At 38.4% G+C, this 16,818-nt stretch overlaps 1 protein-coding gene across 8 annotated transcripts in view; it reads left to right on the top strand.

Moving 5' to 3' along the window:
* The window catches only part of KDM5B (lysine demethylase 5B), an 86,486-nt gene that overhangs the window by 29,504 nt on the left and 40,164 nt on the right, over positions 1–16,818 (top strand). For all 8 annotated transcript variants that reach the window (XR_013382479.1, XM_077902499.1, XM_077902497.1 and 5 more), the window contains exons 4-10: positions 604–774; positions 6,859–6,993; positions 8,276–8,372; positions 9,989–10,098; positions 12,361–12,519; positions 13,829–13,948; positions 15,733–15,891. Coding sequence is in view for 7 of the 8 variants with exons in the window: in XM_077902499.1 (XP_077758625.1) it covers positions 604–774; positions 6,859–6,993; positions 8,276–8,372; positions 9,989–10,098; positions 12,361–12,519; positions 13,829–13,948; positions 15,733–15,891 (951 nt within the window). In the remaining variant the exon portion in view is untranslated. The remainder of the gene's footprint in view (positions 1–603; positions 775–6,858; positions 6,994–8,275; positions 8,373–9,988; positions 10,099–12,360; positions 12,520–13,828; positions 13,949–15,732; positions 15,892–16,818) is intronic.

Genomic DNA, 16,818 nt, shown 5'->3' with positions numbered 1-16,818 from the left:
GTGCCATCTCTCCCACTCCCTTGGCTTATTATGCAGTTTTTTTCTTTTTAAAGATTTTATTTATTCATGAGAGAGAGACACAGAGAGGGAGAAGCAGGCTCCCTGTGGGGAGCCCGATGTGGGACTTGATCCCAGGACCCAGGATCACATCCTGAGCTGAAAGCAGACACTCAAAAAAAAAAAAAAAAAAAAAAGAAAGAAAGAAAGAAAAAGCAGACGCTCAACCACTCAGTGAACCACCCAGGCATCCCAGTTTATGGAGATTTTTGAGGACCACTGAGTTGGGACAAAGTACTAGGGCTCATTCATTATTAGAGATTTAGTTATTGATCTGTTCGTCCTCCCAGAAAATCTTGACTGCTCTGGGGAACTGAGAAGTAGCTTTTGGGGGTACAAAATGTTTATGGACTATATTGTTAAAAGCAATCTTTTAATTTTCTAGGTTGAAATTAGTAGTGCAAGTATATTTTCTTTTGACTTGGAAAATGTGTTTTTAAAAATAACCATAGCCAAGAACATTTTGTTCTTGGAGTCATACCTAGGTAAGAAGGAGTTAGAAGTGATTTCTGTACAGGTGTTTCTGATTTCTTTTGCTATTAACAGTTAGTTGCAGAAGAAGGTGGATTTGCAGTTGTTTGCAAGGATAGAAAATGGACCAAAATTGCCACCAAGATGGGATTTGCTCCTGGCAAAGCTGTGGGCTCCCATATCAGAGGGCATTATGAACGCATCCTCAATCCCTACAACTTGTTCCTGTCAGGAGACAGTTTGAGGGTAAGTATTGATGCCAATCTTAACCTGTTTTATTGCACAGCTTATTTGTATATTGTCTTTCAGGGTGAATGAAGAGGCCTAATTCTGTGTGGAGAGCATCGTTGAGAAGACTTCATATTGTGAATTTTTCCTCCTATGTTTCTGTTTTGTTTTGAGAACAGCCATATTAGAGTGGGTTTTTGGAATGAATAAGATTGTGGAGGAAATAGCCTTTTGCTGTCAGAAGCCAAAGTCTGTATTTAACTTCATTAACGCTGTGTCTTCCTAATGACAAGTTGATTATTATCTTGTTATGGGTTGTACTTTTGCCTTCACATACTTTGGAGAGCATATTCCTCGTTGTCACATGAAAGTACCACCTGTGAAATAACTTGGCTACCTTTTCTCTTGCCTGCTGAGATCTCTGAGATTTTCAGATAGAATGCTGATGTGGGTAAAAGGTAGGGGACTTAATAATGCTGTATAGCTAATGGATCCCTCTTCTAATAGTTCCTGTGTAGCCATGTTTGTTTTCTTAGATGGTATTTGCCAATTTATTCAAATAACTTTCGTCGTAATTAAAATGTATTATAAAATCTTATTTCAATACCCTGCTGGAAAGAATAATGTCATAATCGGTTTACACCCTTTGAGTTATTCTAAGGCAAGAGCCCTGAGCCCTATAATTTTAAGAATTGTTACTGTGTTATGGAGAAGTAGAAAGATAATAACATAGTTTCGAGAGGTCAAACTACTAATCAGAAGTCTGTTTTCATATTATAGAGATAGCATCTGTAATGCTCAAATCCTATAGATTTTTATAGCATTGCAATTTTCTTCCCTTTCTCCCTTCTTGATTCCAGGGGAGCTTTCTTTTCAACCTAGAAGGGCATGACCAATCTAATATTCAGAAAGTTTTCATTTTTAAAATATACATGTGTGAATGTTTAATGAACCCAGGGATGAAATTATTTAGAACATTGTATGTGGAACCTTTATGCTTCCATAAAGTCACATCTATATAGAGTTGCCTACAGTAGATTTTCCTTATTAACTTTTCTGTTTCAGTGTGGAAGCCACAATAAGAGGAAAGAGTCTACCTGCTTTATGGTTTGCAACATTGAAAAAAAAATACATATTCTTAGGTGTAGTGTAAGTTTCATAGTTGAAAAGCATATAAGCACTTACTCAATTGTAGTCTGAAATGAATAGGTATTTAAAGATGCCTTTAAAAAAAGATGCCTTTTACAAACATTACATTTACAAGACAGATAAATATTTATTGAGGGACCCACTCTGTACTAAGTATGTTCTAGGCACTGAAAGGTATTCATTGCAGAAAGCTTAAAAACAAAGTGTGATGAAAGTAAAATCACTCATAATCCTCTCAACCTGTTTTTTCTTTCAAGGCTGTTTTTACGCATATATGCACACACTGGAATTGTATTCTTCATTTACAGTATTCTATCCTGCCTTTCCCCTGCTTAATATATCATGAGTATTTGCCATGTCCTTGAATATTTTTGCAGTTCTATAGTTGAATGACTCTGGCATTCTGTGTTTATAGCCAGACTTTGATTTCCCCTGTTGTTGAATGTTATATTTATTATACTGTGATGGCCATTTTTTGTACTTAATTTTTAGCCCATTTTTGAAAATCATTCTTAGAGAAAGGATAAATGGAATAGATATATTTTAAAAGAGAGGAACACGTGATGCTGCCACACACCTATTAAAATGGCCAAATTCAGAACACTGACAACATAAAGGCTGGTAAGGACAATAGAAGTTTTCATTCATTGCTGGCAGGAATGCAAAATGACACAGCTTACTCCGAAGACACTTGACCATTTCTTAGAAAACTAAACATACTGTGTTACCGTACAGTTCAGTAGTCATGTTCCTTAGTATTTACTGAAAGGAATTGAAAACTTATGTCCACTCAAAACCTGCACAAGGATGTTTTTAGCCACTTTATTACTCTTAATTGCCAAGACATGAGTGCAACCAAGCTGTCCTTCATCAGGTAAATGGATAAATGAACTGTGGCATATCCAGACAGTGAAATATTATTCAGCATTAAAAAGAAAAGAGATCGGGGATCCCTGGGAGGCGCAGCGGTTTAGCGCCTGCCTTTGGCCCAGGGCGCGATCCTGGAGACCCTGGATCGAATCCCACATCAGGCTCCCGGTGCATGGAGCCTGCTTCTCCCTCTGCCTGTGTCTCTGCCTCTCTTTCTCTCTCTGTGTGACTACCATAAATAAATTAAAAAAAAAATTAAAAAGAAAAGAAATGTAAAAACAAAAGGGATAGTGATTTCAAGTCATGATAAGACAAGGAGAGGAGTCTTAATGCATATCACTAAGTGAAAGAACTAACATGAGAAGGCTACATCTACTTTATGGTCCCAAACATTTAATATTCAAGAAAAGGCAAAACTATAGAAACAGTAAAAAGATCAGCAGGGGTTTGGGGGCAGGAGGGCATGTGGGGGAAAATACGCAGAGCACAGACAATTGTTAGAGCAGTGAAAATATCCTCCGTCGCGTTACACATGTCCAAATCTACAGGATGTTCAGCACAACAGGTGACTCCTAATGTCACCTATGAACTTCAGCTAATAATGATGTGTCAGCGCAGGTTCATCAGCTATAACGAATGAGCCACTACTCTGGTGAAGGATGCTGACAATGGGGGAGGCTGTGCATGGGGGGGGGGGGGGCAGGATGTATATAGTGTAAATCTCCACCTTCATTTTAACCTAAAACTTATCTAAAAATAAAGCCTTAATATTAAGGGGAAAAAATGATGCCCAACAAAGGAATTGTTGCTAAAGGGTGACCCAAAGCCTAGAGTAAGTTTTGGGAAGCTTAAAGAAAGTTGAGTGGAGAGGCACCGGTGCTGTGGGACAGAGGCTCCAGTCCTGTAGTCCCGTGTTTTCTTTTGCTTCTTTCTTTCTTTTTTTTTTTTCTTTTAAGGTTTATTTATTATTTTAGAGAAAGGGAAGTGGGGCAGAGAAGAGGGAGGGAAAAACTCTTAAGACTCTGCACTGAGCATGGAGCCAATGTGGGGGCTTGATCTCTCAACCCCGAGATCTGAGCCAAAACCAAGAGTCAGATGCTCAACCGACTATGCCATTCAGGTGGCCCTCTTGTATTCCCATGTTTTCTAAATACCTCAGTCGATTGCTCTCTGTAGGATGGTGTCCTCATGCTGTGGTTATTAGTCACCTCTCAATCTCAGGTTCTCAGAGGTTAAATTAGTCTACATGTACTAGCATTAGATACAAAGCAAACACCTCAGTTTTGTGTCCAGCATTGCGGTTTGAAACAACATAATAAAACTCTTCATTGTTGGTGGGACTGCAAACTGGTACAGCCACTCTAGAAGACATTGTGGAGGGTCCTTAAGTTAAAAATTAAAAAATTAAAATAAAATAAAAAAGTTAAAAATTGGGCTGCTGGGTATTTACCCCAAAGATACAGATGTGAAATGAAGGGACACCTGCACCACCCCAGTGTTTATAGCATCAGTGTCCACAGTAGCCATACTGTGGGAGGATCCTCGATGTCTTTCAACAGATGAATGGATAAAGATGTGGTCTATATACATGATGGAATATTAGCCATCAGAGAGCATGACTACTCACCATTTACATTGATGTGGATAGAACTGGAGGGTATTATGCTGAGTGAAATAAGTCCATTGGAGAAAGATGATCATCATATGTTCTCACTCATATGGGAAATATAAGAAATAGTGAAAAGAGATTATAAGGGAAAAGGGGGGAAACTGAGTGGGGAAAAATTAGGAAGAGAAATCACAAGAGAGTCCTAACTCTGGGAAACAAAGGGTTGCGGAAGGGAGGTGGGTGGGGGGATGGGATGGCTGGGTGACAGGCACTGAGGAGGGTCTGTGATGGGATGAGCACTGGGTGTTATACTATATGTTGGCAAATTGAATTTAAATTTTTAAAAAGAGAAGCTCTTTATATATCTTCTGAAAGTTTCTGAGCTTGATTTTACCTTAGATCTCTAAAGTCCTTCTAGAATGAAGCAGACCATAGTTAATGGAAGTAAGAGATAGGGACCACATAATCTCTGAATTTCCTTAAAAAAAAAAAAAAAAACACTATTTTAGAGAGTGCTCATGTGGGTATGAGTGGGGAAGGGGCAAAGTCTCATGACCCTGAGATTGAGCTGAAATCAAATCGGATACTTAACTGACTGAGCCACTCAGGTGCCCCTAATCTCTAAATATCTGACCATCCACTTGATAAAATTTCTTGATTCAATTCAGTTTCTACCTACATACTTTTAGGTCTCAAATAGAAAGCTTACATAATACATAAAAAAAGGTTAATTAAATGATAGGCAGATTTTATTCCAGTCTGCATGCTTTCATTAAATATATTCTAAACGTTCAACTTGAGGACTTTTTTTTTTTTTTAAAGATTTTATTTATTCATGAGAGACACAGTGAGAGATAGAGAAGTGGAGAAGCAGGTTCCATGCAGGAAGCCTGATGTAGGACTCGATTCCGGGACTCCAGGATCACACCCTGGGCCAAAGGCAGACGCTTGACCCTTGAGTCCCCCACGTGTCCCAACTTGAGGACTTGTTACAGAATGGTGATAATCCACATTAGTTAACATTTCCAGATCAAATTAATGTAAGAGTTTAATTAGAATTAGCAGAATATTTAATATATAGGTTGTTGTACCAGTGGTAGGTTTATTTATTTGTTTAGAGTATTATGTAATCTATCAGTAATTTTGTGGTATATTTCTTAGATGTTAGAAATGGGTTCTGAGGGATCCCTGGGTGGCGTAGCGGTTTGGCGCCTGCCTTTGGCCCAGGGCATGATCCTGGAGACCCGGGATCGAATCCCACATCAGGCTCCCGGTGCATGGGGCCTGCTTCTCCTTCTGCCTGTGTCTCTACCTCTCTCTCTCTCTCTGTGACTATTTAATAATAATAAATAAATAAATAAATATTTAAAAAAAAAAAAAAGAAATGGGTTCTGACAGGTGATTACTCTGCTTTTGTTATTCTTGTCCCCCCTACCCCCAATTTTCTGAATTCTTTTTACACATGTTACGAAGGAGCCAATAGTGAGACTATATGGTAGTAATGGTATCCATAGAGCCAGGAGTTCTAAAAGGATAACTGAAAAAATAAAAAAATAAAAAAATAAAAAAAAAATAAATAAATAAAAGGATAACTGCGTCTTATTCTAGCATAGATAATATATCCTAAGTGGTTACAATTTGGAACCTGCTTTTAAAAATACTTCCTGTGGTACTCGTGGGTCCTATTATGAAGGGAATGTTAACTTACTTGAAATTCATAGTAGATTCGGTGGTTATATTTTGATGTTACCATGTTTTATTGTGTGGGCATTAAATACTCTTTATCAGCAAGCTTAGAGTCAAACTAAAAAATAAAGCAAGAGAAACTTCTTTTCTGATCAGAACCAGTTATTGCTGTGGGTTACCTATTAACCCTTGTCTTGTGAGTTAGACCTTGTAGGAATATGTTGAAGTAAGTGAAAGCACTATTATAAGGGAAAACACATCAGTCAAATTACATGTTTTCTCAATTCAGATAATATCTTTGATCACAGAGCATTGCTAGTTATATTTGAAACTGTAGAATTCTAATATGTAGAAAACCTATTGGATTCCATATTTTTTCCTCTAAACATTATAAAAAATCAAATATTCTCAATATGGAAAGTTACTTTGGGAACTTATAAGGAGCCTTTCTAACAGTTTGAGCCTTCAGTTAATTGACAGTTGCAAGCAAGGATAATTACAGGTGGCCCATTGGGAGTGCCTTAAGCCTGCTGTGGCCTGGTGTAACCTGATGTCATGAACAGTTAAATGAATTGAAGCAACACCATTCACCTGCAAAAAAGTTTTAAAACTCTAATATGTGTGTGGGTATATGATTGGTAATTGCAGACTTGTGTTTTATTTAGATTTTAAAAATTGTAGACCTTTTATGTATCAATACATAACTATAAAATATACTGCAAAATACGTTGAAATTCTTAAGATTAAAAAGGAGAGGAAATTCATTATAAATTGTGTTTTATCTCTAGTGTCTGCAGAAGCCAAACCTGAACACAGACACAAAGGACAAGGAGTACAAACCTCATGATATTCCCCAGAGGCAGTCTGTGCAGCCCTCAGAAACATGTCCCCCAGCCCGACGAGCAAAACGCATGAGAGCAGAGGTGAGGGCCTCATGAGGTTCATTAGATGGAATTCGTAGCCCTCGTACCAATGTCTGTCTAACTGGATTTCTCTCCTGCATGTGCTCTTCATAGTTTTGAACCTTGTTAACTGTAGACTCTTGTCTTATTAACTCTTGTTAACTGTTTGTACTCTAGCTTTTATACTTGGGGGGACTGTACTGCCAAAGGGATAAGGGATCAAAGGACTCTCTCTAGGTTTATGCTGCCTGGACAGACAGCTGCTTTATTTGCAGAATTAAGAAGAGGGGTTCATTATGATGATGTTTGGTTTGCCTGTTACCCTCATGAAGTTGGGCAGCGTTTATTGAGAGATTAAGGCTAAGGAATAGAGAACTAAGACAAAATAATTAGGCAGCATGGGGGTTGAGGCATTTAATACATAAGATAAAAGACCAGAATAGAAGACCAGGAGGCGTGAACTGATGAGAAAGACGGTTTACTTCAAGATTTTTCTGCTCTGAGAGGTTTCCCTTGGGAAAGGAAGAAGAGTATTTTCCCACTTACCTTGTTTCCATACAGAGATAGGAATTTTGGGGTTCTTGCCTAGCTTGATGGACATGTAAGTGTTAGGAATCAGTGATAATGTATGAGAGCATTTTGGAACTGGGAAGCTTCGTGGCGGTAATCAGGTGTCTAAATCAGTCTCTGATTATTAGTAATTATTGGTCAAGATGAAAAAGAAAACAGCTACTGAGCACATCTTGATCTTTCAATATAAGAGATGCCCAGGTGCTATGGATGCCTAGGTTTGCCTTGATGAGAGACACATAGGGTGATGACAGCACCCTGGGAGAAATTTTATCATCAGTGGACATCTGAATACATATGAATGAACACAGGCAAAAACGATCATATATAGTTCTACGAACACCTCACAAAGGTTGTTTTATTGATAAGTATTACCTCTTTAAGAAACATTGGAAATTGAGACCAGTTTAAGGATAGGGGAATCCTTACTAATTTAGTGATGTTAGAAGAGTAGCTTGTAATAACAATTTAATTTGTTCCTGATCCTTTGATTCTTCCCTATTTTTTTGACCTGTCAAAGTGGAGATACTCTTGTAACTTCTAAGATCTTTGTTCTTTCCATAAATAATAGTAATTTTAAAGGTAGATCTCCATGGGGAGAGAGAAGAATGTTTTGAATGCCTATTAATAGAGACAATTTATAAGATTGTAGTCACTTTGAGATTTCAGTTGGATTTTAAAAGATACCTTTTTTTGAAAGGAAATATTTATGTATATGACAATTTTTTTAAAGGCCATGAATATTAAAATAGAACCAGAAGAGACCACAGAAGCCAGAACTCATAACCTGAGACGACGAATGGGCTGTCCAACTCCCAAATGTGAAAATGGTAAGAAGGTTTATCCATGAATAGGAAAGAAGTATAATGTAAATTAGTAAAAATCATTCATTTGTTAATTAAGGAAACATTTATAACAACTATTAAATACTAGTCAGTGGGGTTGAGCCCCAAAATAAAATCTTAATATGTTAATGTCTCTAGACTCATAGTAACCAGTAAAAGTAAACAGATGATGATATGCATATTAGAAATATGATTGAGTTTCTCAGCTGTCACCAATTGCTACTTTGCAATTTGGTTAAATGGCATTCATTGAAAAGAAGTGATTTCTGAGCACCATAGGTGCTTGACAAGATACATGATACGTTTATTTCAGGCATGGCAGGTAGACATGGTTTCTAAATCTGAGTTTTAGTTGGTAATTGCTTGGCTGGCCATTGTTTGATGTCAGTCACTGAGAGATAAGGTCAGGACTATTAAAAAAAAACTTTTTTTTTTTTTTTAAGATTCTATTTATTTATTCATGAGAGACACACAGAGAGAGAGAGACAGAGACACAGGCAGAGTGAGAAGCAAGCTCCATGCAGGGAGCCCGATGTGGGAATCGATCTTGGGACTTCAGAATCAGGCTCTGGGCCGAAGGCAGGCGCTCAACCCCTGAGCCACCCAGGGATCCCCTATTTAAAAAAAATCTTAAATCCTATATAGACAGGCACATAGAAATGAAGACGTGATTAAAATTAGTTTGTCTTAGTGGCTGGTGAGTTTAGTGGAAAGGCAGCACAATGTAGTGAAAAGTAGATGGAGTTTTAAAAATATAGATCTGAATCTGATTCCTGGCTTAAGCACTAATGGGTTTATGACCATAGGTATTTCTTGACGACTTTTACTATCCATTTTCTTATCTTTGAAATGGATTTGTTGCAAAAGGTTAAATCTATGGAAAGCATTTAGCACAGCACCCACCATAGGATAGGTCATTAATTCATAGCCAAAATTCTCAGTCTTTGGAACTGAAAAGTTGGGGGTAGTAAGTGGTCATAGGTTATGGAGGGATAATCTCTAATGTGGAGGAGGTACAGTTGGTATATTGTTAGTCTCTTACAGTTAATATTGGCAGGAACCTCCTTTCATCAATGTGTGTCTTGTCTGGGTAAAATGTCATTAAGGAGACTGTATCTTTTAAAAGCCTACAAACCTTAGCAACAACTCCAGAAGTACCCATATCCAGAATTGCCTACATTTAAATGGTGTGAGAGTTTGCATTTTATCATAAAGTAATCAGCACCAGCCCTTGAATGTGGTAATACTGGGTGTTGTTGCTCTTGCATTGAAAAGAACAAGGAAGTTGTATGTGTCCTGTGTGTGGTTTGGGGAGGGAGAGGTGAGAGGTGCAGGAGCAAGGTGAGCAAAGTGTAGTACAGGAAGCACTAACTGGGATCCCTGGGTGGCGCATCGGTTTAGCGCCTGCCTTTGGCCCAGGGCGCGATCCTGGAGACCCGGGATCGAATCCCACGTCGGGCTCCCGGTGCATGGAGCCTGCTTCTCCCTCTGCCTATGTCTCTGCCTCTCTCTCTCTCTCTCCCTGTGTGACTATCATAAATAAATAAAAATTAAAAAAAAAAAAAAAAAAAGGAAGCACTAACTCGGATTGCCTCTTACAGAAAAAGAAATGAAAGGCATCCTCAAGCAAGAACCCACTGAGAAGAAAGAACACATTATAGAAAGCGAGAAGGAAAAACCCAAGAGCCGATCTAAAAAAACCACCAATGCTGTGAGTTGACATTTTAAAACACTTTTACCCCTCATTTTGTCCTTCTGTGCCTCACTTAAGACTACTAGCTTAGAGTGTCACAATTTAAAAGACCTTTTCATGTCCATTTGTAGTATCAGTTTTTAATTGAGGAAATACACAAATGCATTATGAGGCTAATAGTAGCATATAGGGAGCATCCACAGCCATTTTTCTGGAGTACATGCAGTTTAGAGATAAATAATGGTGAGCTGGATCATATATGGAATGTTCATAAATCACTAGGTCACCTCCAAATGAGCTGAGAGCTAGATAAAAAATCAATTTGATGTTTTCCAACTTTACGATAGGGAAGGAAAAGGAAAGGAGTTGGGATAGGAACGGAGACCTCAGCAAAACTTGGAGGATTAGGCAGCCATTTACTGAAATGGAAACTGAAAAGTAAGGCTTGAGGACATTAAAGAACATCTGGTTGCTTTTCTTCTCTGCCCTCTTCTCAGAGCTCAGTGAGTAGCTTGACCACAATGCTTTTTATCTTGGAATTTGGAATTATTCCAATTAGGCATCGTTCTATTCATAAATATCATTTCCTCCCTCCCTCCCCACCAAAGCAAAAAACAAACAAACAAAAAAAACACAATCAGAAAATGATCAGAAACCAGGTTTTTATTTGCTACAACAAAAAGACTGAAAAAGTAAGATTCCCGGATTAGTTGAGTTCTTAGCTTTCCATTTTATTGGGTAATGGTATTAGTTTGCAAGCTATTAGTCTGCCATAACAAAGTACCACAGACTGTGTGGCTTAAACAACAGAATTTTTTTTCTCAGCGTTCGGGAGGCTGCAAGTCTAAGACCAAGGTGTCTGTAGGGTTGGTTTTTTTCGTGAGCCCTCTCTCTTTTGCTTATAGGTCGTCTTCTCCCTGTCTTTACATGGCTTTCCTCTGTACCTGTCTATCTCCTTATCTCTTCTTGAATACTAATCATACTGCATTAGGGTCCACTCGGTATGATCTTATTTTACCTTAACCTCTTCAAAGACCCTGGTTCCAAATATAGTCACATTCTGAGATAACTGGAGGTTAAGACAGTAAGATATGAATTTGGGAAGACCACAGTTCTGTCCATAATAGGTAATATGTGTGTGTGTGTATTTATTTATTTTTATTTCTTTTTATTACTGTGTATTTGAGGAACTTGTTTTTTTTTTTTTTTTTTTGTATTTGAGGAACTTGTTAACCATGAACCCTTAATTAAAATATAAAGGAATTTATTATTATTTTTTTAAATATAAAGGAATTTAATATGGTTAATTAAGCATTTTTCTTTCCCTTTAAATGTGGCAAAATTGAATTTTTTTCCTTATAAATTCTAGTTTTGGTTAAGTTGATAAATTTATTGCCCAACATGTTCTTTTTCTAGATTATCATTCTCTAAGCTACTAGAAGCTTGATGTCTTAGTAACAAATCTTAAAACACACAGCTGAGGGGCACCTGGTTTAGCATCCAACTTTTTTTTTTTTTTTTTTTTTAGCATCCAACTTTTGATTTTGGTTCAGGTTGTGATCTCATAGGTCGTAGGATGGAGCCCCACTTCTGGCTCTGTACTTAGCCAGAGTCTGCTTGAGATTCTCTCTCCTCTTCCTCTACCCCTCCCATGCATGTGCATTCTCTCTCTCTCTCTCTCTCTCTCATTTTTTTTTTTTTTAAAAGAGAGAGAGGGTCAGTGGGGCATGAGATCTCAGATTATGACCTGAGCCAAAATCAAGAGTTGGATGCTTAACTAACTGAGCTACCCAGGCGCCCCTAAATTTAAAAAAAAATCTTTAGGGATCCCTGGGTGGCGCAGCGGTTTGGCGCCTGCCTTTGGCCCGGGGCGCGATCCTGGAGACCCGGGATCGAATCCCACGTCGGGCTCCCGGTGCATGGAGCCTGCTTCTCCCTCTGCCTGTGTCTCTGCCTCTCTCTCTCTCTCTCTGTGACTATCATAAATAAATAAAAATTTAAAAAAAAATAAAAAAATAAAATAAAATAAAAAAAAAAAATAAAAAAAAATCTTTAAAAAAAACACAGCTGAAAATGTTTTGAGATTACACTTTAGTGTTGGGAATGCCTTAAGCATTGTAAAAGAAGCATTTTTATTTAAAATACCTCTTCTGGGGGTGACACATTTTCATTTGAAAGATAGAAAAACTAGATTATGCCTCTCTCCATTGCATCCTTAGAATTTGACAAAATCAAATGTAGCTCATGCTCCTTGGTTCTGTACCTATTTTATTGCTGCAGGTGGATCTGTATGTCTGCCTCTTGTGTGGCAGTGGCAACGATGAAGACCGGCTTCTCTTGTGTGATGGGTGTGACGACAGTTACCACACCTTTTGCTTGATCCCACCTCTCCATGATGTTCCCAAGGGAGACTGGAGGTGTCCTAAGTGTTTGGCTCAGGTAAGAACTAATGGCAGAGATAGCATTAGAAAATTTCCTTTTGGGGGGGCAGCCTGGGTGGCTCAGTGGTTTAGCCCCACCTTCAGCCCCAGGGTGTGATCCTAGAGACCCAGGATTGAGCCCCACATCGGGCTCCCTGCATGGAGACTGCTTCTCCCTCTGCCTGTGTCTCTGCCTCTCTCTCTGTGTCTCTGCCTGTCTCCCTGTCTCTCATGAATAAATAAATAAAATACTAAAAAAAAAAAATAAAAGAAAATTTCCTTCGGGGCACCCCGGGGGCTCGGTGGTTTAGCGCTGCCTTCAGCCCGGGTTGTGATCCTGGAGACCCGGGATCAAGTCCCACGTCGGGCTCCCTGCGTGGAGCCTGCTTCTCCCTCTGCCTGTGTCTCTGCCTCTTTCTCTCTCTCTCTCTCTCTCTCTGTCTCTCATGAATAAATAAATAACAAATTCTTTAAAAAACAAAAAACAAAAAAAATTTCCTTTAGGATGTTTTTTGTTTGCTTTTAGGTTTTAGATTTAGCAATTGATAACAGTGAGTCTCATGAAAAAAAGTGGCCTGACTAGGAAGGAGGTCTTGGCAGTGAGTCCCACGAGCTATGCAAGGAGCTAAGAGGCAGAAAAAAAATTTTAACTATTCTTAAAAAAAGAAAATTGGGCTTGGGGGACCCCCAGGTGGCTCAGAGGTTGAGTGTTCTGCCTTTGGCCCAGGGTGTGATTCCGGGGTCCTGGGATCGAGTCCCACATTGGGCTCCTTGTGGGGAGCCTGCTTCTCCCTCTGCTTTGTCTCTGCCTCTCTCTCTATGTGTCTCGTGAATAAATAAAATATTTACCAAAATTTTTTTTTCATTTAAAAAAGCATTGCATGGTGTTTGCAAAAATTCTTAGACTGAATGACTTAAAAATAGTATGATTTCACAATTGATAGACAACAGTTCTTTTGATCTTTATCAATCCAGACTTCTCTATTTTTTTTTTTAAGTATTTTATTTTTATTTTTATTTATTTTTGATAGTGACAGAGAGAGAGAGAGAGAGAGAGAGAGAGGCAGAGACACAGGCAGAGGGAGAAGCAGGCTCCATGCACCGGGAGCCCGATGTGGGATTCGATCCCAGGTCTCCAGGATCGTGCCCTGGGCCAAAGGCAGGCAGGCGCTAAACCGCTGCGCCACCCAGGGATCCCCAGACTTTTCTATTTTAAACAAACACTATATAAGTAATTCTACTAATCTGTTTTTTAAAAAATACATCAAAATATTACTATATGTAAGTAAAAATATTCTTTTTACCTTTTTTTTTTTTCTTTTTGGCAGGAATGTAGTAAGCCACAAGAAGCATTTGGCTTTGAACAAGCAGCCAGAGATTATACCCTCCGTACTTTTGGGGAAATGGCGGATGCATTCAAATCTGATTATTTCAACATGCCAGTCCATGTATGTACATACATACTGCTTTGATATGGGATTTTAGTAACTTTTAGAAAAAAGGTGTATGAAGAGGATTTCCCTTGGTACTTACTTTTGATAATCGTTATCATAAACAGTGAAACCTTTAATTTGTTTAGTGGTATTAAAAGTCCACGTTACATTAAAATGATTCTGGTTTTTCACTTGATTTCTCTAAAGATGGTCTTTGCCACACAAATCATACAGCAGGAATAACAATGTTAATAAAGGAAATCATCAGAAATCTTTTTAGTGCAAATTTAATTTAAAGAAAACTTCACAATTTATTGAATGATTCCTCTGTGCCAGTCAGCATGCTGTGCATTGGGAACCCATTATATGTTGTTATGTTCACAAAAGTTGGTATCTTAAAACTTTAAGATGACTATATTTTAAATTCTCTTTTACGCTCTTAGAAGCATGAACATTTTTCATTCAGCATTTTTATATTCCATCAAGTGAATGCACCAGAATTGAATGGTTTTCTGCCATAATACTGGACACTTAAGCTGTTTTTTTTTTTTTCCTCCCCAACAAAGTACTATAGATGACCCTTCACACATATAGGTCTCTTTTTAGTTGGATTGCTTTCTTGGGATGCTTACTGAGGTCAGTATTTATCCACTTTTTCCCCACTTTAATGGCTGTATCATTTATGGGAACCCATAATGTATGTGTGAACTTGTTTTTCCTGATAGTACTGACAAAAGCTGTTAGGTTATTTAAAATACTTAATGAGCTTATAAAATTCAAGTTATACTTTATTTGACTTTCAGTTATTTTGACCCCTCTTACATTGTATGATTTCCCCGTATGTTTGCTTAACTAGTCGTGGTGGTGCGTATATGACCTCTCTTTTTCTATCCTTGGTTGGCTTTTTATTTTACTTAGAAGATGAGGACTTTGAGGACATTGAAGCATTTAAGTTCCCTTTCTCTAAACTTGCATCAGATTAATAACAGATCCTAGACACTCAGTCTCATGGCTCTTTATGTTACTACATGCTGCTGCAAAGTAGTTGCTCCTTTTGTTCAATTTTGCACTCTGTCTTTTTCATCATGGTTGCCTGCATTACTCACAGCTAGGTCATTAATGAAAGGATGGACTCAGGTAATGTGTTATAGCACATCTCGAAGGACGAAGTATGATTCAAACACAGCTATTACTGTATAATGGTCAACCAAGTTATATTTCTCACCCACAAAAACCTCTAGTTTTTTTTTTTTTTTTTTTTTTAAACAAGGTTTACCATTTCTGGTCCTTGTTCTTTTTTTTTTTTTTTTTTTTTAATTTTTATTTACTTATGATAGAGAGAGAGAGAGAGAGGGGCAGAGACACAGGCAGAGGGAGAAGCAGGCTTTATGCACCGGGAGCCCGACGTGGGACTCGATTCTGGGTCTCCAGGATCGCGCCCTGGGCCAAAGGCAGGCGCTAAACCGCTGCGCCACCCAGGGTTCCCAAACCTCTAGTTTTTGAATGTCAGAATTTAGCTTTCCTTGACTCCCTTTTAGTATAGTGGTCAGGTTGGTGATTTAGGAGCATATATTCTTAATCAGTACTTAACTCTTTTAGTTATAAAATTGCTTTTAGAAATTGTTTCCCATGTCTGAACTGCCTGGGATCAATTGTGGAACATTATGTTTATAATTTTCCTCAGGGTGCTGTCCTGTGATTCCTGTCATTTAGCTTATCTTTTCAGATTGGTCATGGGTAGTTTGTGAGTGTCTGTGAAAAAATTCAGTTTCTTGTCTTCCTCCTTGTTTTGTTTCCAGATGGTTCCCACAGAACTAGTTGAGAAAGAATTTTGGCGACTGGTAAGCACTATTGAAGAGGATGTCACAGTAGAATATGGAGCTGATATTGCCTCAAAAGAATTTGGCAGTGGCTTCCCTGTCCGAGATGGGAAAATTAAACTTTCACCTGAAGAGGAGGTAGGCTCTAGCTGTGAGGCACTTCTCTTTCAAGCAGAGGCCTGTATTTAAAGCTAATAGTACAGGACTTACTGTACTTACTGCCTACTGCATACATATATGTAGTTGGAACTTGAATTATTAATTAAAATTCTATTTGGTTGGCTTGAAATAATTTGACTACTTTCAGCACATTCTTGATTACCGGATTTTTTTTTTTTAAGATTTTATTTATTGATGAGAAACACAGAGAGAGAGAGAGGCAGAGACACAGGCTGAGGGAGAAGCAGTGTCCATGCAGGGAGCCCAACATGGGACTTGATACCGGGTCTCCAGGATCAGGCCTTGGGCCGAAGGCAGGCACTAAACCGCTGAGTGACCTGGGCTGCCCGATTACCAGATTTTAAAAAATCTTTATGTATTGATTTGAGACAGAGACAAGCAAGGGAGAGCGATAAGCAGACTCCTTGCTGAGTGGGGAGCCTGACATGGGGCTTGATCCCAGCACTCCTGAGATCATGACCTGAGCCAAAACCAAGAGTAGGATGTTTAACCCACCAAGCTACCCAGGTGCCCCTGATTACCAGATATTGAATGACTTTGAGAAAAACAGATAGAGCCCAGAGAGGAATTCAGGTCCCAGCTATTCAACTATATTTTGATGATATGGGGAGATTACTTAATCTCCCTTTGCCTTTAGTCTGTAACTTGGTATCGCCTTTCAATGAAAATTTGAGGGATTGAGGCCAGACCTAAATTTATCTTTGAACTTTAGTGCTTATAAATCTATCATTTGCCACAATAACAAACTTCTAGGAAGTTTTCTATTCCTATCCTAGTAGGAAGTCAGGTTTTTTTAAACCACTTTGTAATCTAACAGATACATAGAAAAGTTCATAATCATGTGCACACCTTGATGAATTTTCACAAACTGAAAACACCCATGTA

Source organism: Canis aureus, chromosome 6 (assembly GCF_053574225.1).
Source record: "Canis aureus isolate CA01 chromosome 6, VMU_Caureus_v.1.0, whole genome shotgun sequence".
Lineage (NCBI taxonomy): Eukaryota > Metazoa > Chordata > Mammalia > Carnivora > Canidae > Canis > Canis aureus.
Note: the sequence above shows the minus strand (reverse complement) of the source record. Positions and strands in the feature narration are given on the sequence as shown.